At 43.7% G+C, this 25,403-nt stretch overlaps 1 protein-coding gene across 5 annotated transcripts in view; it reads right to left on the bottom strand.

The window, feature by feature from the left end:
• Positions 1–1,147: 1,147 nt before the first annotated feature.
• golga1 (golgin A1) overlaps positions 1,148–25,403 on the bottom strand; it is a 26,580-nt gene continuing 2,324 nt past the window's right edge. The window contains exons 3-24 of one of the 5 annotated variants that reach the window (XM_085474364.1): positions 23,035–23,125; positions 17,232–17,306; positions 15,298–15,395; positions 15,192–15,224; positions 11,565–11,693; positions 11,225–11,394; positions 10,958–11,069; positions 10,795–10,878; positions 9,778–9,903; positions 9,502–9,597; positions 9,053–9,148; positions 8,788–8,883; positions 8,447–8,587; positions 7,747–7,821; positions 6,992–7,081; positions 6,795–6,897; positions 6,522–6,682; positions 6,163–6,324; positions 5,987–6,046; positions 4,277–4,501; positions 4,085–4,171; positions 1,148–3,820 (exon numbers count right to left, since the gene is read on the bottom strand). In XM_085474364.1, the coding sequence (XP_085330490.1) occupies positions 3,743–3,820; positions 4,085–4,171; positions 4,277–4,501; positions 5,987–6,046; positions 6,163–6,324; positions 6,522–6,682; positions 6,795–6,897; positions 6,992–7,081; positions 7,747–7,821; positions 8,447–8,587; positions 8,788–8,883; positions 9,053–9,148; positions 9,502–9,597; positions 9,778–9,903; positions 10,795–10,878; positions 10,958–11,069; positions 11,225–11,394; positions 11,565–11,693; positions 15,192–15,224; positions 15,298–15,395; positions 17,232–17,306; positions 23,035–23,125 (2,388 nt within the window). In that variant the 3' untranslated portion in view covers positions 1,148–3,742. Of the gene's footprint in view, positions 3,821–4,084; positions 4,172–4,276; positions 4,502–5,708; positions 5,874–5,986; positions 6,047–6,162; positions 6,325–6,521; positions 6,683–6,794; positions 6,898–6,991; positions 7,082–7,746; positions 7,822–8,446; positions 8,588–8,787; positions 8,884–9,052; positions 9,149–9,501; positions 9,598–9,777; positions 9,904–10,794; positions 10,879–10,957; positions 11,070–11,224; positions 11,395–11,564; positions 11,694–15,191; positions 15,225–15,297; positions 15,396–16,199; positions 17,207–17,231; positions 17,307–23,034; positions 23,126–25,403 lie in introns of those variants that run through there. The other 4 variants (XM_085474366.1, XM_085474365.1, XM_085474368.1 and 1 more) reach the window with 4 other exon arrangements.

Below are 25,403 nucleotides of genomic sequence, written 5' to 3'. Positions count from 1 at the left end.
CTACTTCACACAGACGGCTCTAGACTACGTGATCCTGTAATTTACCTTTACGTTTATCTTTCTTGTTTACTGCTAGGAAAAAAACCCTGACACATCGACCAAAACATATCAGCCTTCCCCGTTATAACTCCAAAACCATTACCTGCATGGTCATCAGGGGCACCTCCAGACCTTTTTCATAAGGCTGGCCATATGGGGGCCACTAAAATAGTGGTGTGTCACGCCAAAAACAGAATTTCCAGTTTTATTACACTGTAGTCAAATATAGGTTATTTGAAAAATACGGCAAAAAAGGGAGAAAGATTGGGGTCAATGGGGGTGTCAATCTGAATGGGGTCTGAATAATTTTAGATGACCAAAACTAGGCACTGTGAATCCACCTTAGTTTATAAATTGTGGACACACACTTCTAATCTGTGTGGGTTTGCATTTTTCTTTTCCAATTTCCATTTTCTTTAAAGGGGTAACAAACAAGCAGAAAAAACACTGAAGCTTTATAAGTTCAAACCATCACTGCAGTTCCTCTAGGGTCCACTTCTGCTGCCGCTAAAAGGAAGTCAGACCATGAAGTGTCCCATTTTAAAATGCCAGTTTTACAGCACTGGAAAGCCTTTGGATTAACACCCCCATAACACATAGTTTTCGTTTTCTGGTTATTGGAATACAGATATAACAGTTAGCAGCATGCTAACAACTGTAGCTGGTGGCACTCTACCAACTGAACTACAAGGATCACAGAACTGGAGATATTTTAATGGATTATCTGTTGGATTTTATCTGGTCTGGTACAGATCAGCTTTTTCTTCAGTTTTGGTAAGGAAAGTTTTTGTATTTCATTATCGTTTTACTTGTTTAGTGTTCATGTGTCTATAAAAAAAATGGTGAGGCCTCATAATAATAATAATAAACCAATGGGTGATATCTTGGTGGCCACAGTTTGCAACACATAATTAAGAGTGTTTTATGATCTAAATAAAGTGGACATTCACAGCTGTTGAAAAGCCGATGTGAATAACCAGACCAACGCACAACAAACACGTCTTTCTGAATGACTTTGAGCTACTCTGTACCAGTGGTGCCTCCCAGAGTCACAGAATAAAACAGTCATAGAAACATCACTGAGTCATTAAAAACAAAAGGCAGAAAAGCTCTTTGAGTGTTTAACACAGCAGAATCAACCAGGTTCAAAAGTGCATTCGTCATTTCTTTGATTCTCAGAGTATAAAAGCTGACGGAGTGTCCATAACCACGTCAGTCTGCTACCTGTAATAATAAACATGATGGCAAATCTGCATTCAAAGATGTGCTCTTGCTTTCTCTATATACAAACAGATAAAACTTCAAATCACATGACTGACACTCAGGACAAGACACCGTTATGGACAGTGTGACGAGCTGGGGCAGAAACATGTGTGGGCTCAGGTCTATGATAACGATAAATATTATAAACGGATCACTGTTGACATTCACTGATTTATAAAGTTTTCAATGCATACAGTATGTACAGATTTCTCTTTATAAACAGCCAAGTGGAATGTACTTTGATTTACATCAGCAAAGGCAGGTGAAGGCAGAGCCTTTCCTTCATCATTTACAGAGCATTCACCTTTTTTATCATATACAGCTGTGGTCAGTTTACAAACTCGCATTTTGGACTTCAGTGATTTCTTTCAGCCGTTCTTTTTCCAGGGTGGACTGGTTATACAGTATGTGTCTTTAACAACTTAAAAAAAAAACAAGAAGAACTGGGTATTATTTTTTATTTTGAATTGTCTCCAAAGGGCAGTTGGCTTCATGTCAAGTTTGCAGACGTCTATTTCGGAGCGGGGCCTTGTTTCTCGGTCAGCACTCTCTCAGTCCATGTTGATGTAAAACTCACTTCATTGTGGATGCTGTTAGTAGCAGCTGTTAGCAGTTCATAGCAGACCTGACCCTTGGTGGTTTCTGGGTTGCTCCTGAACATCCTAACCAGTGTCTCATTTCAGAATGACAGCTCGACTCTTCTTCCAGACACTGGTGAGGTGGTGAGACACTGGAATAACTTGTACTTATGTACAATAGTTGAACTGATGATCTTGAAAAGTGTAGTTGTTTAGGAATGGGTCCAATGGACATTCACAACTTGTGTAAATTCACAGTTCTCCTTCTGCGACCTTCACTGAGGTCCTTGGACTTCCCACTGTTCTTAGTAATGGATGATGCAGTGAGTGCTGTCAAACAAAAACTTTATGCTGACAGAGAGAAACTAACAATTTTAGTCAATAACAATCACCAAGAGGGAGGGAGGGAGGGAGGGGGTGTGTGTGTGTGTGTGTGTGTGTGTGTGTCTGACTGTATCCTTGTCAACATGTACGATGTTTCAATGTTTACAATGATTCAACCCTGGGAAAAAAACTAGTTCAAAGAAATACAAACCATAAATTACTTCACATTCATGTACACGATGAATGTATGAAAACTTTGACCACAGTTGTATTATTTCAGTTGAATTTATATACAGCCTATATTTTTCACACTGGTGTTAAAGGAGAGAGAAAAAGAAAAACAGCGCGTGGAGATCAGACTCAGAGTATCAAACAGCTTTCACATCAGTCTTCTTTCCCGGGCTGCCTCTGCGAATCAGAATGTGACTGCACCACACTGTGGCACATATTGGTATTACACGGGTGATCTTACATCTTTAATCCACCACAGTACAGAGAGCAACTACAGTTCAACATGCATGGAAGCTGGAGCAAGGTCAGCATTGCCATCTATTAGGAAAATGTTGGATTATGATGATCATATTGGACATTAATCACAGCCTTGATTTCTTTGATTGTTGCGTCCCAGAGTGTGGTTAGTTGCAGCCTAGACAGCAAAGCAGGTACTGCAGGTGGACCACAGGTCATTTAATTCACCTTTAAAGTTTGTCATTAAAATGTACAACAAATTATTAAAATCAAATTAAAAATAAATAAAATAAAAGTATTGATTAATTAGAGAGATTTCTATATTGACCAATTTTTGAACTGGTTGTGTTTTATTCCTCTCGGTCTCTGGGTGACTCAGTTGACCGAAAACCTCATCAGTGGCAGAGAAATGGAAGAAAAACTATTAATGGAGGATCAACAGCAGGAGAAGCAAAATGAATCCATTGAACCCAAACACCTGGTCCCAGGTTTGCTCTGCTCGGGGGCGAAAGACACTGTGTTGATTAAAGATGTAATCAAAGGTTTGTGTGACCCACAGAAGACTTTCAGTTTCCAATGCAGCATTCTTCAATGTGAGAACAGCTGGTCCTCTGACACCAGTGTGAACCATTTATATACCATTAAATAGACTCATTGATACTAAAGCCAACTGTACGGGTCAGTAAAGTGACCCGTTTTCATTAAATAAGCCCTCTGATTTAAAATGAAGTGATAAACAACAAGTTAACCCCAAAAACAACAGAGCGTTACTCCTGTGTGATGTCTCACATAGTAACTCACTTTTTGCTGACAAAAAACCATCAGATTAGTGTCATATGATTGAAGAAAAATCAAAAACGTCATTTTAAAAATCACCACTGATTATGAGTAAGCCTTCGTCCCTAAATGATGATGCGCAGCCCCTCCTCTGTCCTCACATCAGTACCTCCCACAGAGCCAGGGAAAAACTGGGAGGCTGGAGTCCTGCTCAGTGATGGGAGCTAGACAGGAAGGAGGTGCTCTGTCTTTTTCTCAGTCTCTCCATCACTTCAGCTCTTTCTGCTGTAAAATCAGCTCCAATGAGCTGATCCTGAGATAGAAGGGCGGACGATTCCCTTTGGAGAAGGCTTCGATCCAAACCAGGACATCTACAACACAAACGGGACAGTAATCATTAGCACAGACCGAGTATAAAGCAGCAAAGGTGAAGACATGATAATACACGTGATGACATTTGGCTGTGTCGGGAGGTTGGTCTGCTCTATAAAGGCAAAGCACAGTGACTACCACAGACTGTATAGAGGACATGGAGGTAGCTGCCATGTCTCCAGTCCCTCAGTCCAGTGACTGAGTCCGGAAAGGTTTTCCCACAGAGATTTGTACAGATGTCTTTTTGCAAAGAATCCGCCCACCTTGTACTCCAGAGTTTGCTTCAGCATGTCCTCTTCTTCTCGAGTGAAGTTCAGCAGCACAGATACAGCTCTTATCAGCTGGTATGCCTGTCAGAGCAAAACAAGCAGCGCACCTTCAGTCTGAGTGTGGAGCACAGCTGGGCTCTGACATGCAGTCAACACAAACCAGACTCTTGCAGAGTCACACGTTACCTCTGCCTCTCTGGATGACATGAACTTGAGGACGACGTGCTTGAGATACTCAAAATTAATTTCTCTTGAGTCATTGAGGTCCGAGGTGTTGGTCACTGTGGTGTTGGAGGTCGGGGGACTCGGGGTGGATGCAGGTGCAGGGTCAGGACAAACCCTCTCCGGTTTTTCTGCTCTGCTTTCAGGTAGCTTCTCCCTCCCTTCAGCTTCTGACTCAGGTTTTAATTTCTACAGAGCACGAAGAGAGAAAAGCACTCAAAGAATCAAATCATTCTGCATTTACACCCGATAAGCAGGCAGAATCCAATCAATAACAAATCTGACGATTAAGAAAGAACTTGATTGTTTTAGGTTACAGCAACAGTACAGGTTTGTGTTTCTTTGGAACCTGAGGCCTGTATGACACAGGATTCTGGCTTATCCAAGCACCTTCAGGGTTCACGCCTTTCTAATTTGCCGTAATAACTTGTTCTGTGAAGCTAACGCACTCTGGAGAAGTCATTCTTTACTCTGAAACCTAAAACAGGCTGGAGCAGGTTATGTTCAGAGTTCTGTATTAAAAATCATCTGGACGTCGTTTGTTTACAGAATGTTTCACGATCCTCTGCTGGGCTACGACCTGTGTGCACAGCCTGTGTGCTCTATCTGAATGAAGCAATGTCACATGACCGTACGTGTTTTACTCCAGTGATTTGGAAAATGTATAAAATGTTATAATTCATTCTGATCTGCTGCTGTGGGACAGTAAGCTTTAATGCCACACTTCACTTCAGAATCAGAATCAGAATCAGAAAGGGTTTATTGCCAAATGTTGAGCAGGTTTACAACATTAGGGAATTGCTGCGGTGCTTCAGTGCAAACATACTGTTATAAATACTGTTATAAATTAAGCTTAAATAGACATGAAAATAAAAATGAGAATAAGAATTAAAAGTGCTAAGTAGATAGATATATACATGAGTGCAGGTGGTGATCAGTGCAAACATGGAATGATGCAGTGACACAGCGTAGGGTCATGTGTTAGTGGCGGGAACAGTCATACGGTTATTGTTCATGTGTCCAACAGCAGAGGGGAAGAAACTGTTCTTATGGCGAGAGGTTCTGGTGCGAATGGACCGGAGCCTCCTGCCTGAGGGGAGCAGGTCAAACAGACTGTGTCCAGGGTGAGAAGGGTCAGCTGAGATCCGAGCTGCACGCCGCAATGTCCTGGAGGTGTACAGGTCCTGCAGAGATGGGAGTCTGCAGCCAATCACCTTCTCAGCAGAGCGCACAACACGCTGCAGTCTCTGTTTGTCCCTGATAGTGGCTCCAGCGTACCACACGGTGATGGAGGAGGTGAGGATGGACTCGATGATTGCGGTGTAGAACTGCATCATTGTCCGTGTTGGCAGGTTGAATTTCTTCAGCTGCCTCAGGAAGTACATCCTCTGCTGGGCTTTCTTAATGACGGAGGTGATGGTGGGCTCCCACTTCAGGTCCTGGGTGATGGTGGTACCCAGGAAGCGGAATGAGTCCACAGAGGTGATGGGGGTGTCAGTCAGGATGATGGGGGGAGTGGGGCTGTGTGCTTCCTGAAGTCCACAATAATCTCCACTGTCTTCTGGGCATTCAGCACCAGACATATTTCATACTTTTTATGGCTACAACTGACTTTACATTAATGGCAATCTTATGACAATAGGAAAGATCAGCACTGAACATTCATTGTCTTACCAGTTCTTTCTGCAAAGTCCTCTTCAGTTCTGCCAGTCTCTGCTGCAGCTGCTTTATGGTCTGCAAACATCATCAGAGAGTTTTATGTGTGGGGTGAGTTTACCTGCCTTCATGCATGTAGTTTTTTTTCATTCATAGCTAGAGGACCAAATGTGAATTGCCAAAAAGCCTCTGACCCTGTTCTTGTCGCTGAGCTCTTGCTCCAGCTCTCTGTTGACTTTCTGGATGTGATCCAGGTCATCCACGGTCACGCTGCCGTTCTGATCCTCCTCACAGACTACACTATGACTGTGGAGCTGCTCGGTCAGGGTTTCCACCTCCACTTCCAGGTAGGAGATCTAGACAGTTCACACCAAGCATGGACTGTTAATTCAGTCTGATTAAAGTACTCAGTCCGTCTCAGTTTAACAAGAAACCCCCATCAAGATAAAATAGTTCATGAGTGTGAATGCCTGGAAGTCACCTGCACACCGATCACATTATAAAATACAGCACAAGTATGTTCAAAGATGTCTGAGCGTGTGCAGGTGCTGACCCGAGCCTGGCAGCTGTCCAGCTGCTGAGTCTGTGTGAGCAGCTCCTCCTTCAGGCTGGTGACCTGGGAGTCTTTGTCCAGCTCCACCTGCTCCAGCTGAGCTCTCAGCCGCTCAGCCTCCTCCTGCACCTCCACCAGGGATGCCTGTCGCCCCTGCACCTCTGCAACGCAAACACAATATTTTGGAGACATAAAGAGCTTTAAACTCTTATTGTTCTAAAGCTCTTTATTAAGCGCCATCTCTTTAAAGATCTTTAGTGCACACGCGTGTACCATTCTGCAGGGATCTGATGTCCTCCTCTCTGAGTGCTAGCTTCTCAGTGACAGCGGTCACTTCCTGCTGTGAGCTCTGTAGAGCCGCACTCAGCTCTGCAACCTGACATCAAGCACAACACGCACACAAACAGTGAGGTGATGTGCACACAGAGTTACTACATTATTTCAGCAGAGGTTTGTGTTTATCCACTGACCTGTGTTTGCAGGCCCTCCTTCTGTCGTCTGGTTTCTTCCAGAGCTTTGGCGATTTCTGTGCTCAGCGTCTGTCGGCTGTTTAGCTCCACCTGGGAAACACAGACAGACCAAAAATGTGGGCTACAAATAACCTGTGCTCACTTCAAAAATCATTCAATAAAATAAACTTTAAAGTTGTATTTTTCGTCTGACGGAGTGAAAAACCTGCGCCATTAAACAAATGATTACAACTTATGACTCAAGACGCACTAACGAGGCAAATGTGCCGAAGAATGTGAACACTGGTAATATTAGTGAGTAATACACGGAGTAACAGCGACAACAGCAACAGGGTGAGCAGATGAACATTCAGACTAGGCTCAGAGTTTTGGTAGATCGACAGGCTCAGGTGTCCAAACCAGCCAGCAGCCTGTGAGCCTGCACGGCGGCCTCTTACTGCTGAGGGGTAAAAAAAACCCTCACATTTATTCAGCGGAGATGACAAATAATGTGAACGGCTCCATCATGAAGAATATGGAGGTTTCGAACCAACAGAAATAAGCTGTTTGTTGTAAAACAACTTTTTACTGTGTTGGAATTTTCTGATTGTTTCTCTTGTGCTCCATTTTCTGGACTGGACCGTTTCTGTGGTTGTTCAGCTTCTCTTTGTCCCAGTAGTTTTCATTTCCCCCACCACCCCAATTATCCCTGTTTAAATCAAATACATGTTCATATTCTTGAATAAAACAACCCAGCAGTGTGTTGTGGTTCTTACCCTGCACTGCTCCAGTTCTTCTGTCCGCTGCTTCAGAACAGAGTCCACCTCATTCATCTGCTTGTCCAGATCAGCCTGCCACATGTGCACATCAGAACAAGCACTGATTAAGGTTGGCGGTTGGACGAATATATCGTTTTTACGAGAGTGATTTATTTATTTGCCCATGAATAAGTTTGCTAATAATGTTGGTTGAATCTAAGAGAGGCAGTCAACAGAAAAACAGCTGTTTCAACTGCACCCTCCTCAGAGTGCGCTCAAACGCAGCGATGCATTTCAAAATGTCACACAATGGTGGGAAGGGAAACAAAGAGAAACGGGCTTCTTTTCTCCACTCTAAAAACGTCAAAAAGTAAGTTCAAAATCAAGTCTTTCATCTCAATAAATGATTCATCCAGAAAGTAGCTATAGCAACACTAAAACAAAGAATAAAATAAAATATTCCCTCCAGACAAAACGTATAAATTCTAAACGCTCAAATCAAATGATTATCGTTGCTCCGCCCATCCAAAGTCTGCGCCTGAGTGAGTATATCCCATGTCGTCAGTTATTGGACTGCCGGCTGGAAACCTCATTACAGATTAATCCCTCTTTTGGAAATTCCATATGAAAAACATCATGTTCAGTCTGGGGTCTGCAGGTACAGATCAGACACTGGTTTATCAAACAGAATAAAAACAAATGCCAGGAGGAAACATACCAGCCGGGTCTGTAGTGTCTGTTTGTCCTTCTGTAAAGAGGCGACACAGTCCTCCAGTCGGCTCATCTTCTCCCGACTCTGCTGCTCTAACAAAGACAGCTGCTGGTCCAGAAAGGCCTTCTCTGCACTCCGCTCTCCCTCCTGAGCACACGGACAAAAGTATGTTTGGACATGCACTCTTTACCTTCACTGCAATCATGCTGAAAGTCCATGTTTTCCCTCCAAGAAACAAAAAACTGAGCACAAACATGATCAGACTTTGAAAGAGCACTCTGTAGCCTTCAGTAAATAATATCAGGCTGCTTTATAAAGGCTCAAACTGTGCTTGGAGTGGCACTCACCAGTTTCTCCATGTTCTGCTGCTTCTCTGCGATCTGCTGCTGTGCACTGCTCAGCCTCTCACTGCTCTCTACAACCTGCTGCTCCAGCTGAGCAATCTGAAAACCACAGTTCAATCAATATGATATGAATGAATACTCATCGAGGCTTCAGCATACCAAATGTCACCATGTAAAGTCTTTTCGATTTCACTTTGCAATCTCAGGTTAGAATCCTTTTATCACGTATTATTCCTCGGAGCCGGGTGTTTGTTGTCTCATCGCTTACTTGTGTGTCTGTCCTCTCTCTGTAGGCCCTGGACGAGTCGTCTTTGTGTCGCAGAAGAGTCTGCAGCTCAGTAATGGTGACACTCATCCTCGACACCTAAGGCCACAAGAAACACAACGCTTAAGTTTTTTTAAAATATCTTCTTTTGTTCAAAGTAACGCGAGGAATGAAAACCAGAAAACAGGAGTAAATAAACATGCAGCTGTTTTAAAAAGAGGAAAATGCCACAGAAAGCAACAGAAATGAAAACAACAACTTCATAACTAAAGTAAGAAGTTGAACATTTTAAAAAACACAGCTTACACTGTTAGGCCCACTTCGATCTTATGTCCCCTCTAAAGTGACACACTGCTGACTACATCAGACTATTACATTACATTGATTTACACAGGGTATGTGTATTTGGCCCCATACAATGTTCTCCATCGCGTATGAATGTGCTGTTTTACCTGAGCCTCCAGAGAGCTGACGGCATCAGCGTGGTCTGTTCGGACAGCCAGCAGCTCTGCTCTCGTCCCGTCCAGACTTTGCTCCAGACTAGACTTCTGGAAAGACAACAAAAAAATGAATAAACTTATATTTGTGCTTCTAATTTCTTTTTCTCATTAGGAAGCCTGACTATAAAGACATCTGTGGGCCCATGAAACACAACAACACCTCAGTGAGCATGTCAACTGCCAGCCATGCGCTACTGTCATAAAGTAGACCCAAGACTTGTTCTTAACCTCCTGCAGCAGCTCCTGTAGGTGCTCATCCTGGCTCAGGTTCCCCTGCAGTCGTCTCTCCAACGATGTTACCTTCTTCTGAAGCTCCACCAACAAGCGCTCCTTGTCCTCCACCGTCACAGCCGCCTGATGATGGAGCAACAAGCCAACGACAGGTAAAGAACATTTGGTTTAAAAGACTGAAACAAGTGGAACAAACTAATGTGACCCATTATAAAAGAAGATTCAATTTGTTTACACGTCAACAACAACGTAAACGTGGAACAATAACAGGTTTTTGGGTGTTTTGTGAATTTAGTTCAAAATAAAAAAGTTTGTCGAAGCATTTTTTGCAGGAACGAATAGCCTGAAGTCTTCTTGGACTCCAACTGAGCCGCTCCAGAATTTTCCCTGAGTCACGCAGTTGATTGTGCTTCAGGTCATTGCCTTAAACACTGAGCAGAGCTTTTCCCTCCGCTCCAACTGGTGTCCCAGTTTGTGTCACATGTACACAACCCCGCAGCATCATGTTGCCACTACTAGGTTGTGCTGAGCGTTTACTTTATGCCACACATACTGGTTGAAACTCTTTCATCGCACCAGAAGACTGTGCATCTCATAGATACTACAGAAGCTTCTCAGACGAGCGGTGAAACGTCTTCAGGGAACTTGAAGAAGTCCGGTCGCTCTCATAGATGGACGTTGGCACCTTTTGACAAACTGTGCTGAAACTCTTAGTGAAGAAAAGGTTTTTCTGGTTTCTTCACTGTAAATGTCCGATTGGCGGAGTGACGCACTAACAGCTGTGCTGCTGTTTATTTAGATGGATAGTCCAGGTTTATATTATTTTTAGCAAATAAAAACTAGTCCTGTTTTTGCTTTTCCACTGTAAAATGATGACGTAAAAAACGAGTATGAGCTATGAGCCAAAATGCAGAGGGTTCGAAAAATAATAACACATTATTTAAGCCCAGTTAGACACAGACTGTCGATGTTTAGCTGCAGGGCGTTACAGCTTTACTGCCCTCACGTTCTGACCTTTTGCTGCTGCAGCTTCAGAGCATCATGTTCTGTCTGTAATTCATGGAGGGACTTCTCCAACGTGGAAACCATACTCTGTGACTGAAAAACAAAGGCAACCAACAACAAGTGAATAAGCAGTTTTGGAGAGGATGGTAGTGGTAGTGTGCTCAGTGCTGACCTTCTGGAAGTCTTCAGAGACCTGCTGGATGACTGACTGCAGCTCCTGGCATCGTCCCTCTAGCTCGCCGACCTTCTTGTCAGCCTCCTCTCTGAGCAGCAGCAGCTCTTCTCTACATGGAGCCAATAAATGCTCTTTGAATTACAGCGTCATGTCACAAAATAAATCACAGTCCCACAACAAATCCAAGCTCACTTCTAGAACAAGCAACTAAATGTTGAAAATGCTGACTCCCTCCACAAAAACCGAATGTTGCATTTTCCATACCGCTCTATCTCCAGCTCAGAGTTGAGTCTGCAGCTCTCCTCGTGCTGCCGTTCCAGAGTCTGGAGCTTCCCCCGAGCCTCGGCCAGCCCTCGCTTTGCCGACTGAATATCAGCCTCCTTATGCTGAAGTTCCCGCTCTTGCTGGCTCAGCAGTTCTTCCTTCCTCAGCAACTGATAAACAGAATCCAACCATCATACCACATCGTAAAGTGTTTTCAAACCAATGTACAGACTCGCCAGTCCTGCACTAAGGTACAATCAGTGTACGACTACATAACTGACTGCCATTTTTCCTTAATCGCAAAATGTCAGGAAGAAGCTGGCACACCACATGTACGCACCATGTGTTTAACTTTAGCGAGCTCCTGCTGCTGAAAGCCCTCCAGTTCATCCAGGTCGTCCCTTTTTTGAAAGAGTGCTAAGCTTTGTTCCATCATCTCCTCTAGCCGAGCTGACAGGGCAGCCTTCTCCTAAACAAACACACCTTTGAGGTAAACATCGTTTCTCACATGCACCATTTATTGGATTGATGCAGGTGTACAGAATCTTAAGATTATGGATATGACCCCGGTTCACTGATGGCCTCACCAAGAGCTCAAATACCAATACACTACCGCCCCCCCTGGCTGGCTACACTCCTGTCAGGACAGGGCCCACCTCGATAACTGGCAGACAGAGTCACAACAAGCTCCTGCAGGAAGCCTGCACTGCGTAGTAACCTTCCAAGCCATCCAGTCGTGGTTTCATTTCTTAGGTTACATGTGAGGATATGGTGTAGGGTTACGAGTGACTTCTGGTTACATCATAAGTCACAATGCAGATTTCCTGCTGCAGTAATTCAAACATTAGAGGGACTTTCACCTGCTCTGTAGATGCTGTAGACACACCCAACTGGTAAAACCTAGCAAATGTGTGGGGTAAGACAGTTATGCAGAAACCTCTCAGAAACTCCCTTTAAGAGAAACCATGAGGCTGCCAGACACCTGCTAGTAAAAGCAGCTGCTCCTGCTATCCAAGGGAAAGACGATGTTTAGACACAGGCCTCGTGTGGTTTAGTCCAGGGGCCTGTTCTTCGTACCTCGCTAAGTAGGTTAGCCGGATTAGATTGTTGACGATTTCGCGTGATCCTGGATCAGTCGGTTCCCCGAAGCCCATCCGGGACTTGCTGTCATAGCAACAGAGCCGTAAGCGTAAACCTGCTCGGGAGCAGGTTTACTTTATGTAAACAGGATTAGATCGCGGCCACGCAGGTATGTCCGCTTCATTTATACGAAAGCAACAGCGATATTTTTCCACTGTTTCACCATAAATAAATAACATCAATGTAACTAAAGATAATGCAGCACCTGATCCATTTATTGATTTCACACAGGTCATTCCCTAAAAAAGGGAAATGAACTATTAACATTCTATTACATGTATGTGATTATTACAGATGTAATTCATATTTCAGAGTAGTAATTGTAAATTACTTCGTGTAATCAAGATGAGAGACCACGGCTATAAAAGCGAAGGTGGATTTGGGAAGTCTGTCGCAGCCATGTCCTGTCCGTTTACGCAACCAACCCATTGCGGAAGGTGCAAGATTGATAAGGAGAGTCCTCAGAATTCAGCGTATATTGCGGGACAGACAGGATCCTTTAGCTCAGCGCGACAGTGTGCTCATAGAGAGATATCGATTTTCCCGTGAGGGTATTATTTACTTAACCAACTTGTTGACGAGGGGGTGCAGGACCACCACCTGTCTTTTGTTGCTCTGCCCTTTTCTTGGTTGCTGTTATAAACAAACAGATTATTCCAGGGTCTCTTTCCAAGAGACTAAAAGCAATATGAGTGATAAATATTACCATTCTGTAGAATATTCTTATATTTCACTTTTACTTGTTCCCATGTTCTAGTGGGTCCTGTTGTGGCTCTAATGTGAAAGAGGATATAATATAACAATATAATATAATGTAATATAATATTGGATAATATAGTGTAATATAATAAATCTACCCTACCGCCTACTGGTGTTGGCCAGAGGGGCCGATGGCGCAATATGGCAGCCTGGCTTCTGTCAGTCTGCCCCAGGGCAGCTGTGGCTACAACTGTAGCTGCCTCCACCAGTGTGTGAATGTGAGAGTGACTGAATAGTGGCATTGTAAAGCGCTTTGGGTGCCTTGAAAAGCGCTATATAAATCCAATATATTATTATTATTATTATTATTAAATTACTTACGAGTTTAATTTGTCAGCAACTTTCTGCCAGCCCTCTCTCCTTGCTTTTGCAGCCTTTGCAGTGTTCCCTTGCGTTCTGATTAAACTCTGAAACTCCTGAAATCCCTCACTCAGGAGTTCTTGCTCTGCTGCCGAAAAATACCGAGCCGAGCGCGCTCCTTCGACATTTTCGCCGACCAATCAGAGGGTTGCCGATCAATGTTTCTACTATCGATGCGTAGCCCCTTTTACGACACCCAGTGATGTCACATTCCTGCGTCCAGCTGTAGTAATCGTCAACAGCAGGTGTGTTCGGGGAACCGGATTAGCGAGCTCACGGTTAGCGCGATGATTTGATCTTGGATGTGTCATTTGATCTTGGATGTAGTAAGCGACGTACGAAGAACGGGCCCCAGGACACAGGTAACTGGTCCTCGTCTAAAACCCCGAGTCCTGTCCAGGTAAACCTACAATGCATGGACTGGACACAAGGTATGCAACATAAAGCCAACATGGCAGGCTGTAATAGTGGCCGAATACACCTGGAAGGTGTAGAATGCCTTACTCTCTTCTACCTGAAGAAATGATGGGATCACGGCCATGAAGCACTGAAATGGGATGGCCTATGATTCAAATACGTTATGCTCATACAGAGTCCTGTAAGACCACGCTCTAGCACACAGAAGCTACAGCCATGATTAGCGTTTAGGCTGAGTGTTACAAACAGTTAAACCACCAGGTTAAAGCACTGAGAAGAATATTAGTGTTTTTCAGTTAACTTGGAGTAAAAAGTAATTGTACTTTTTTTTTTTAAGATGTATTTCTTCCTGATAGAAATGCCAGTGGCACCTTAGCATCAGCTACAGGACAGCACTGCTACCTCTGGTGAGCCAATTTACAACTGAAATACTGGGAACAAAGAAGCAGTGGCAGAGTCTTTAGCCCAATAGTATACTAGTCACCAAGAGGTGTTTGAATAACATCTGAGGCTATGACACTATTATATAACACTGCTCTGGCCACTCCTGACACGAGTGTCACTGAGCAAGTGTAAAGGAGCCGGTATGACGGTATTTGAGATTTTGTTGAGGTCACGCAGCCGGCGTCCCCCACAGTGAAACACAAGACAAATACCATGAAAGAACCAGTTGTAAGAGTCTCTAGTATTACTATGCAGCTTCTTTTCCCCCCACAAGGAAAGTTTCTCCTTTATCTTCTTTGTGATGGGATATACACCAAACACTGCACATTGTTAGCAATAACTCAGCATATTACAAAGTAATGGTATTCTAGTAGGAATGTAATGACTGAAACTGAGTGTTAAAGAATGATAATTTGCCCAACTGCTGGTGTAATGTATTTTTCACTCTTCTTATTTTGTGACCAGTTTAACGTTCATTCCAATCAGTGAACAGCACAGAAATATCAGCTCCTCCCCCCCAAACAAACTGCTGGGCTTTATCATTCTTGACCTGAAACAACTGCTCCCATAAACCCACCAGAGAAGTGTTTACTGAGGTCAAACGGACAAGAAGCCAAGGTCCAGTTTGCCATAGAGCTTTACAACTGGACTTTTTCCCTCTACTAGAGCGAAGACGTTACCGCCGTCAAGCCACGAGAAAGAATGCAGGCTAAGGTAATCCTGCACTGGGTCCAACCTTTAAACCTACAGACCACGTCCATCTTTTATATTTTTGTGGGGTGATTTTGCAATCTTCAAATTAAAGAATTATATTTGTTCTACATGTTTTAAAAGAAATGTAACTTACTTTGTCTGAATTGGCCATTTTCTCCATCCACTCCTGCAGGAGGAGGATAGAAAGTGTTCAGAACAAATCAGACCTCTATAATAAGTGAGACAGAACGCATCTTTACCTGATCTTTTTTCTCCAGCGCTAAAGCCATCCCCTCTGCCATTTTGGCTCTGCTGACCTGATGAGAGTCATTCTGTTCCTGAAGTTTCTTTATGGATGCTGAGCAGTGAGAGAGGGAGAAAGAGACAGACAGGACACAGAAAGGTTTGTATGTACCAAGCAGAACAGAAATGTTAAACAGCACAGAGAGCGGCGCCGTTAGTAGCTGTGAAAAGTTGGAGTCAGTTTAACAAGTGTTTTCATCCCAGAAGCAAAAACAGGCAGAGACGAGCAACGTGCGACACGTGGAAGAAACAGAAAGGTAGTAAAGATCCTAACACAACAAAGCCACCCTGAAGAAATGACGTCGTCTAGACTAAAAGCTTAGAACCCCCAGAAACTGCAGAGTTCAACTCACATTACTACAACACAAGACAAATAATCTTAGAGCAGCAAGTCCATCTTACTATGAAGGAAAACTATGCAGCAAGCAGGGAGGGACGGCAGAGAGGCCGCAGTGGGGCTTTAAATCGAGAGGTTTCAGGGAGAACTTTGAGAGAATAGCTGATAGTTTCAGTGCTAAAGATGAAATGTTTAACTCTTCCAAGATTCACTCATTAAGGATGTTGTTGACTGGATGTTCCAATAAGCTCTCATCTAACCAGTTCCTCATTTGCCACACGACCCCTGGTGCTACTGTCAGAAGGTTTACATCACTTATCTCCCTGAACTAGTCCATTATTTTTGTGAGGGACAGATATCCTTGTTTTCAAAAAAGATGTTTACCTAACGTTTAGGCAAATTAGTCAATATTATAGTAGTATATATTAAATGTATTTTATTTTATCCATTCACTTTGCTTTTAATTTGAATGGTTAGTTGCTGCAAGCCAGCTCCATTGCTTTGCATCTCGTGTTTTCCTACCAACTGGTTGGTGGCCATGTTGCTGTTGTGGTTGTCCTCAATATCATGTCAGAGGATTCTCCAAATCTACCACCCTTGATAGCAGCTGGGGTCAGTGGATTCTGTTCTAGTCTTGAGCTCTGCTGTGAGCACGAGGGTCGCTTTACCTGAATCTGCACGACCCTCATGAAGGCTGCAGAGCAGAACAAGGAATAAAATCAGCAGCTGCAATCCAAGATGCTGAGGTTGGAGTGTATTCAAAGGTAGAGACGGGACAAACTGAAGTGTTTCAGATTAACTGAGTCAGTTTGCTAAAACAGATGGCCAAAAAGTCAAGTTTAACATTTAAAGATTTTGCAAATCACCTGTTACTAAACTTAAAAAAGGAGGTTCAGCCAGTGTGTTTAATGCTCGAGGCTTTTAGTGTGAACATATAACATTTGCATACTCCAATATATTTAGCTTTGCTTGTATTACAGCAGGTATAAAAACTTTGTTTGCATCAGCATCTGCCACACGCAGCAGCTACACACAGACCAGGTTCCCAAATCTTCCTCTCTAAACAAAGTGGAAAAATTCTATTGCTACACTTAATGAGTCACAAGCAAGTTGGTCTTGTTGTTCAAACCGTGCATTGGGTTTTGATATTTAGTTCATCACAGTGAATACAGTAACTTAAAACAATGTGAGAGACACAGCCCAACAAATGAGTATATAAATATATAGGTGGCTGTACCAGGTTTAATAGACCAGAATGAGAATGGTTTGAGAAACCACTTAGCAAAAGCGAACAAACTGAGAGCAAAGTGACAGACAAAGCATGGCTCTGGAATCAGTGCTCTGAACACTGCATACCAGTGGTTTGAAAAAAAGCCCAATCCTACTTTGGATTAAAAGAAAAGAAAAAGCACTTCCACAGCAACCCTCTGAAGATATTAGCATCTGGAACCCTGAACCATCTCTGTGAGCGATAATGTGTCAGGTAATGTTTAGTACAGCTGACAGACAGGAAACAGAAAGGAAGCTAATTGGGAGGAGAGTAGAGGTACGTACAATCCTGATGCCTTTCTAATGCAATTTCAAGCTTCTCCTTGGTCTTCTGCATAATTCGCAGCTGCTCAGCGTAGTCTAGTGTTGGGAAGTAGGGTGATGGGGTGGGGTACCAACAATACACACACAAACAAGGAGAAAGAGGCAGATGACAGTTAAGAGAGAAGCAGGAGAGAAGGTGAACAGAAGGAGTGGGGGAAAACAAAAGGGAGAACATGGTTGAGAAATAATGGAAGGTAAAAATACTGATGATTTGCTTATCTGAGAAAACCATAATGGTTTAAAGGCTGCGTGAGAATCTGCCACCTTTAACCTTTTTCTAGGGATTGAAAGTCATTAAAGCTACTAAAGGAAAAATGTGCCATTATTCTGAGAAGAAAAAAAGAAGTAGTCAAAGGAGCTTGCAAAGAAAAGCGTCTGGACTTCTTTAGGTTGCTTGAAGACGTTTCACCTCTCATCCGAGAAGCTTCTTCAGTTCTAAGGTCAAATGGTGGAGAGTCCCAGATTTAAACCTAGTGGGAGTTTCCCCCCACAGAGGGACAAAAGGACCCCCTGATGATCCTCTAATCACATGAGCCAAGGTGTGAAACTGGGTGTGGGTCCCAATCAGCCAGAGCTTCAGGTGAGCTCATTGTGAAACCTGGCCCCACCTTATCATGCGATTTCCTGAGGTCAGATGGCCCAGGATGTGAGTGGGCGTTAAGGCCGTACATTTTGGGAGGGACACCCTTCAACTGGTGCGGGAGTATGAAAGGGAATCAAGGAAACTAGCGGATTATAGGAACCATCTCCGTTTCAACCTAAGATGCAGACAAAGCAGAGTTGTTCCTAAGAGCCTGCGCCTTGGATCCACTGTCAGGGGATACAGAGCAGACTTGATTCTACACAGAGCACAAAATCACCTTTTAAGTGAAAGGATAAGACAGGTCCATTTCACTATAGATGCCCTCCAGAGCAAGAACAGCCAGACCCTGCAGGAACTGGAAATCCTTCTACCCTCTCCAATCTTAGAAGAGGTTTACAAGTTTGTGGACAAGGCTCAGCGGGCCCAACACTCTAAAGGAAAAGAAAGACAACGCAGGAAATTCCACACCTTGCTTTCAAAAACACACACTCCTCATTCTGAACCTACACAACTCAGAGAAGAAAACACACCTGAAGACAGTCAGGAGAAATGGGTAAAGAACTTTTCAGACAGGAATCTCACTGAACCTGAAAAGAGAGTATTAGCCAAAGGACTCAATTTTGCCATTTCTCCACAACAGCTGCCCATAGTGGACCTCATCACAGCCACAGAAACCGCCATACGGATTAATAAATTATCACAGAAGCAGAGCAAATCATGATGCCACCCTCTCCAGTGCCAAAGTCCCTCCGTCCAACCTCACAATACAAGAAGGCCGTCGCTTCCCTGAGCAAAGACCACAACATCACTGTTTTACCAGCTGATAAGGGAGGATGCACCGTGGTCCTAAACACTACAGATTACCACACAAAGATCACTACTCTCCTCAGTGACAACAATACCTACGAAGATTTGAAGCGAAACCCCACAAGCAGCTACAAAAAGAAAGTTATAGCTTGCCTTCAAGACTCTGAAAAGGACAAAATCATTGACCGCCTTACATATCAACGCCTTTACCCAGGGGATGCCATACCCTGCATCTATGGACTTCCTAAGATCCACAAGGAAGCTGTCCCATTCAGACCCATAGTCAGTAGCATAAACTCAGCCACTTATAACATTGCTAAACACCTTGCTACCGTCCTTGCTCCTCTCGTGGGAAACACCCCACACCACATCAAGAACTCCACCGACAAGGTCCAGAAACTTCCCCTGGATCCAGATGAAACCATGGTGTCCTTTGATGTAGTCTCTCTCTTCACCTGCATACCCACCACGGAGGCCGTGGAGACTGTCAGAAAATGACTACAAGAAGACAGCTCCTTGGAGGACAGGACCAACTTCACACCCAATCAGACCTGCACACTGTTAGACCTCTGCCTCACCACTACATACTTCAAATACAACGAAGGCTTCTACAGACAAAAACATGGCTGTGCCATGGGCTCCCCCGTGTCACCTATTGTAGCCAACCTTTACATGGAGGAAGTGGAAAGGAAGGCTCTTGGCTCTTTCAAAGGAAGAGTACCCAGCCACTGGTACAGATACAGTGGGGCAAAAAAGTATTTAGTCAGCCACCAATTGTGCAAGTTCCCCCACCTAAAATGATGACAGAGGTCAGTAATTTGCACCAGAGGTACACTTCAACTGTGAGAGACAGAATGTGGAAAAAAAAAAATCCATGAATCCACATGGTAGGATTTGTAAAGAATTTATTCGTAAATCAGGGTGGAAAATAAGTATTTGGTCACCTCAAACAAGGAAAATCTCTGGCTCTCACAGACCTGTAACGTCTTCTGTAAGAAGCTTTTCTGTCCCCCACTCGTTACCTGTATGAATGGCACCTGTTTGAACTCATCATCTGTATAAAAGACACCTGTCCACAGCCTCAAACAGTCAGACTCCAAACTCCGCCATGGCCAAGACCAAAGAGCTTTCGAAGGACACCAGGAAAAGTATTGTAGACCTGCACCAGACTGGGAAGAGTGAATCTACAATAGGCAAGCAGCTTGGTGTGAAAAAATCAACTGTGGGAGCAATCATCAGAAAATGGAAGACATACAAGACCACTGATAATCTCCCTCCATCTGGGGCTCCACGCAAGATCTCATCCCGTGGGGTCAAAATGATCATGAGAACGGTGAGCAAAGATCCCAGAACCACACGGGGGGACCTGGTGAATGACCTGCAGAGAGCTGGGACCAAAGTAACAAAGGTCACCATCAGTAACACACTACAACGGCAGGGAATCAAATCCCGCAGTGCCAGACGTGTTCCGCTGCTGAAGCCAGTGCATGTCCAGGCCCGTCTGAAGTTTGCCAGAGAGCACATGGATGATACAGCAGAGGATTGGGAGAATGTCATGTGGTCAGATGAAACCAAAGTAGAACTTTTTGGTATAAACTCAACTCGTCGTGTTTGGAGGAAGAAGAATACTGAGTTGCATCCCAAGAACACCATACCTACTGTGAAGCATGGGGGTGGAAACATCATGCTATGGGGCTGTTTTTCTGCCAAGGGGACAGGACGACTGATCCGTGTTAAGGACAGAATGAATGGGGCCATGTATCGTGAGCTTTTGAGCCAAAACCTCCTTCCATCAGTGAGAACTTTGAAGATGAAACGAGGCTGGGTCTTCCAACATGACAATGATCCAAAACACACCGCCCGGGCAACAAAGGAGTGGCTCCGTAAGAAGCATTTGAAAGTCCTGGAGTGGCCTAGCCAGTCTCCAGACCTCAACCCCATAGAAAATCTGTGGCGGGAGTTGAAAGTCCGTGTTGCTCGGCGACAGCCCCAAAACATCACTGCTCTCGAGAAGATCTGCATGGAGGAATGGGCCAAAATACCAGCTACTGTGTGTGCAAACCTGGTAAAGACCTATAGTAAACGTTTGACCTCTGTTATTGCCAACAAAGGTTATGTTACAAAGTATTGAGTTGTATTTTTGTTATTGACCAAATACTTATTTTCCACCCTGATTTACCAATAAATTCTTTACAAATCCTACCATGTGGATTCATGGATTTTTTTTTTCACATTCTGTCTCTCACAGTTGAAGTGTACCTCTGGTGCAAATTACTGACCTCTGTCATCATTTTAGGTGGGGGAACTTGCACAATCGGTGGCTGACTAAATACTTTTTTGCCCCACTGTATGTAGACGACATCTGGGTCAAAATCAAGACACAAGAAGTGGAATCCTTCACCGCGCACATTAACGCTGGGGATAAAAACATCAAGTTCACCAGGGAAGACACAAAGGACAACTGTTTGCCTTTCCTGGACTGTGCTGTGCACATTGAAGAGAACGGCAACCTCAACATCGAAGTTTACCGGAAGCCCACACACACGGACCAGTACCTCCTCTTTGACTCCCATCACCCTCTGGAACACAAACTTGGAGTAATCAGGACCCTACACCACCGGGCAGAACGTGTTCCCTCTAAGCCTGAAGGAAAAAGAAGGAACACACACATGTAAAGGAAGCACTCAAAACCTGCGGCTATCCTAATTGGGCGTTCTTAAAGTCAGCAAAGAGGCACAGAAAAGAAGACCAGACACCAGCGAGGGAGGATAAGAAGGACAGACGCAACAACATTGTCATCCCCTATGTAGCCGGTGTATCAGAAAAACTCAGGAGAGTTTTCTCCAAGCATGACATCCCAGTGTATTTCAGACCCAGCAACACACTCAGACAGAAACTGGTTCACCCGAAAGACAAAACTCCAAAACACAAACTTAACATTGTGGTGTATGCTGTACAGTGCAGCGAGGAATGCTCAGACCTCTACATTGGAGAGACCAAGCAGCCACTTCACAAGCGCATGGCGCAACACAGAAGAGCCACCTCCACAGGACAAGACTCAGCACTCCATCTGCATCTAAAGGTCAAAGGTCACTCGTTCGAGGACGCCAATGTTCACATTTTGGACAGAGAGGACAGATGGTTTGAAAGAGGAGTGAAAGAAGCATCTATGTCCACTGTGGGCGACCATCTTTGAACAGAGGCGGGGTTTACGACACCAACTCTCTGCCATCTATAATCCAGTTTTGAGATCCTCCCCAGACGCCTTAACGCCCACTCACATCCTGGGCCATCTGACCTCAGGAATTCGCATGATAAGGTGGGGCCAGGTTTCACAATGAACACACCCGAAACTCTGGCTGATTGGGACCCACGCCCAGTTTCCCACCTTGGCTCAGGCGATTAGAGGATCATCAGGGGTTCTTTTGTCCCTCTGTGGGGGGAAACTCCCACTAGGTTTATATCTGGGACTCTCCACCATTTGACCTTAGAACTGAAGAAGCTTCTCGGATGAGAGGTGAAACGTCTTCAAGCAACTTAAAGAAGTCCAGACGCTTTTCTCTGCAAGCTCCTTTGACAACGTGACCTGGATGACTGAGAACCTTCACAGAAAAAAAAGTAGTTCAATATTTATTTACAACAGAAAAACAAGCCACACACAGTTAAATACTAAAAATAATATTCACACTGAGACATTAACACAATCACTTCATGGCCATCAGTCTGTGCACTGCAGCATGGAGAGCAGAGAAATCAGCTGCCCTGCTTTAAACTGGCCTATTAGGCTCTTCCTCATCTTCTGTCATATGTGTCACATATTAAGGTCAATGCATGTGCACGTAATCCCTGAGAGCCAAACAGCTTTGAAAAATCTGTTTCAGCCCCGCCCACCTGCTACTCAAACCTGTTTGCCATTTGATTGAAATGGGATTAAGCACAGACTTTTGCCTTAGCCATATACTTTACACGCTCACAATAACTCCAGTATTCATGCTGCCCAGCTTTGACACTGTGCAGTAACAGTTGTGCTGTGGGGCTCATAAACATGAAGCATTCACACTCTATTACCAAGACCATAAAAAGTCTAAATGCATGTTTGTATATATGATTTTCTTGTTGGTTTCCATGGTTTCTCCTGGCTGAAAGGCCTCAGTCTCATGCAGCTAATCCTCAAATTACCTCTACTCATTATAATTCTATATTTAACATATGCATCTTTAACTTGTGTGAGATAAAACTAAAATCCTTTAGATGTTCTCAGATTATTATAATTATTATCAGTTAAGACAGGGTGCACTTGCATTTAAATTGAACTCAGATTGCTCCTAAAAACTGCATCACTTCAGCTGCTTACACTACTGTTGTACATCATACCTGACAGCTTGGCCTCCAGCCTCCGGATCTGATCATTTCTTCTGAGGAGCTGGGCAGGAAGGTCATCCCTGGAGCTGCTGCCATCAGATGCCTGAAAATAAATAAAAAATAAAAATAAAAATAAAAAATCAGACATACAGACGTTTATAGAAGTGGAACTGGTCAATCCATTGGTCCATTCATCAGGTGCTTCACAACAAAATAATGTTAGAACATAAAAACAAAAAGTTACACAAATACAAGTTTAAAAAGATGAGTTTTAGCTGTTCCTTTAATGTGATCAGCGAGTCTACAGATGCCAGGCTCAGAGGGAGAGTGTGCAGAGGCCTGGACCCTGTTGCAAAAGCTCCGTCTCCTTTAGGTCCCAGCCTAGTGTGATGGACGGTCAACTGGTTCTGATCACATGACCTCAGTGACCTGCCGGAGACGTATGGATGTGAGGGTTTTCTTATGCACACTGGTGTGTCCATGCAGAGCTCTAGAAGTCAAAACCAGAATCTTAAAGTTAACAGGGAACCAGTATAAGTAAACCAGCAGTGGAATTGGACAACTTTGTCAGAAGTCTCACAGTAACGCTCTGAACATCCAGTAAAAGAGGTTCCCAGGAGGTTTTGCTGAGACAGCTAACTAATAATTATCTGGACAAAATAAAGTAAAAGCATGAATGACAAGGTCAGAGTGTGACACCAATATTGCCAAGCATAACTTGGTAATATTTCTTAAATGATAGAGGCGAGAACAAACCAGATTGTTAGCATCAGTATCCAAAGTTAAAAGTAACACCAACAATCCTGATAGAAGTTTTAACAAAGAGCAGCGAGTTTCCATGACCTTCAACACAAATCTCACAGTGGGACAGATATGGACTGCTTAGTCTTCATTAAGTTTAAAACATGGTCAGTTGTCTAACTTAATAGAATGTAAGCACTATGCAGGATTTGAAACTCGAGGCTTAAAACAGATATAACTACATAGTAGTTATATCTAGAAACATTACATGATACACCACAGGCAAGTGGAAGAGGACATGTACTTTGAAGCAGCAGCAAAGCCGGTGCCATCACACTGGAAGTCTGTGTGTAGTATCTGACTACAACAGGTACTGAACAAATGCTAACTGGCTGAAACGTGGGCTCACCATGAGGGAGAGAAACAGGATAAAGCACCAAAGGTGACAAACACCCTGAGAAGCATGGCACGACTTTAATGGTTTCATACTCTGTTTTTACATCACTACAAAGAAGACAAACAAACAAGATTAGCGTGCAGGACAGTCCACATATTTTTGACACGGCCCGCTGGTGTCAGTTAACAGCTACAACATGTAGATGACGGTCTGCAAAGCTCTGCATATGCTCTGGAGTGTGTCCTGACATAAACTCTCCAAGCCTCTGGAGCTCTACTGCAGGGATGATGCAGTCATTTGAGATTTTGTCCAAAATATACCAAAGCACACCTGCATCCATGTCCGCACGAAAAGGCCTCTATGCTATCTGACATGTCATCAATTCTTCTTGTAACTGTATTTTCAAACAAAGACAACACTGACAGCCTTTCTAGCATCTCAGTGTACCAGGACATCTACACTGTTATTGGAGAGTGTTGCCGTTATTGTGTTTCTAGTTTTATTTTACTGTTTTGCCATCAATTCAGTGTTTTATTAACATAGACTTTGCCACAATGGTCAGACCATCGCAGACTCCTCGAGTCTTGACGTCTATAGGTCGGGCCCAGTGCCTTTCAAAGTAGGCTAGATTTCTAACAGAAGGTCTGATTGGTTTCCAAGTCCCTCTTTAGCCTGTGGCACCAAGATAGCATTAGCCAACTCCCGACAGCACAGTTTATCCTACCTTTTGTGTAGTTGTAGATTGTAGTAATGATGTATTGTCATAAAATATGGCGGTGGCTGGACTTGACTCAGCATGCCATCTGAGAACCAGTGTTTTAAATCATGGAAAGATGTTCTGCTGGGTCACATGACAAATGCTCGTCAGCTGCAAGAAAGCTCCAACAAAATAAATTGGATGACAGAAAAATACATGTGCCAGCAGTAAGAGTTGTGCAGACAAGCTGGCCAGGGTGTGCAGCTATGCTACTATGTTTGTTATACTACAAATCAAAAACACAAAGTAACATATCAGCCGGCTGTAACACGACTAAGCAACTTCACTAAATTATTTAGTCAGCTGTAACGGAGCCTCAGGAGTCTGGCTTCCTCTCTCGAGAGCTACTTATTAGAGCTACTAACACTGAGATGGATCTGATTAACAAACTATAATGGAAGCAATTGGAAAATTGTTCTTAAATAAGGAAAACAGTCAAGTACAATAACATAATATACACAGCATTGCAATAAATGTGTTGATCTT

The sequence above is a fragment of the Copadichromis virginalis genome, linkage group LG12 (assembly GCF_057382275.1).
Source record: "Copadichromis virginalis isolate Kocher_CV1m ecotype Utaka linkage group LG12, C_Virginalis_male_GT1.1, whole genome shotgun sequence".
NCBI classification, from domain to species: Eukaryota; Metazoa; Chordata; class Actinopteri; order Cichliformes; family Cichlidae; genus Copadichromis; species Copadichromis virginalis.
This window is presented reverse-complemented; position numbering and strand designations above follow the sequence as displayed.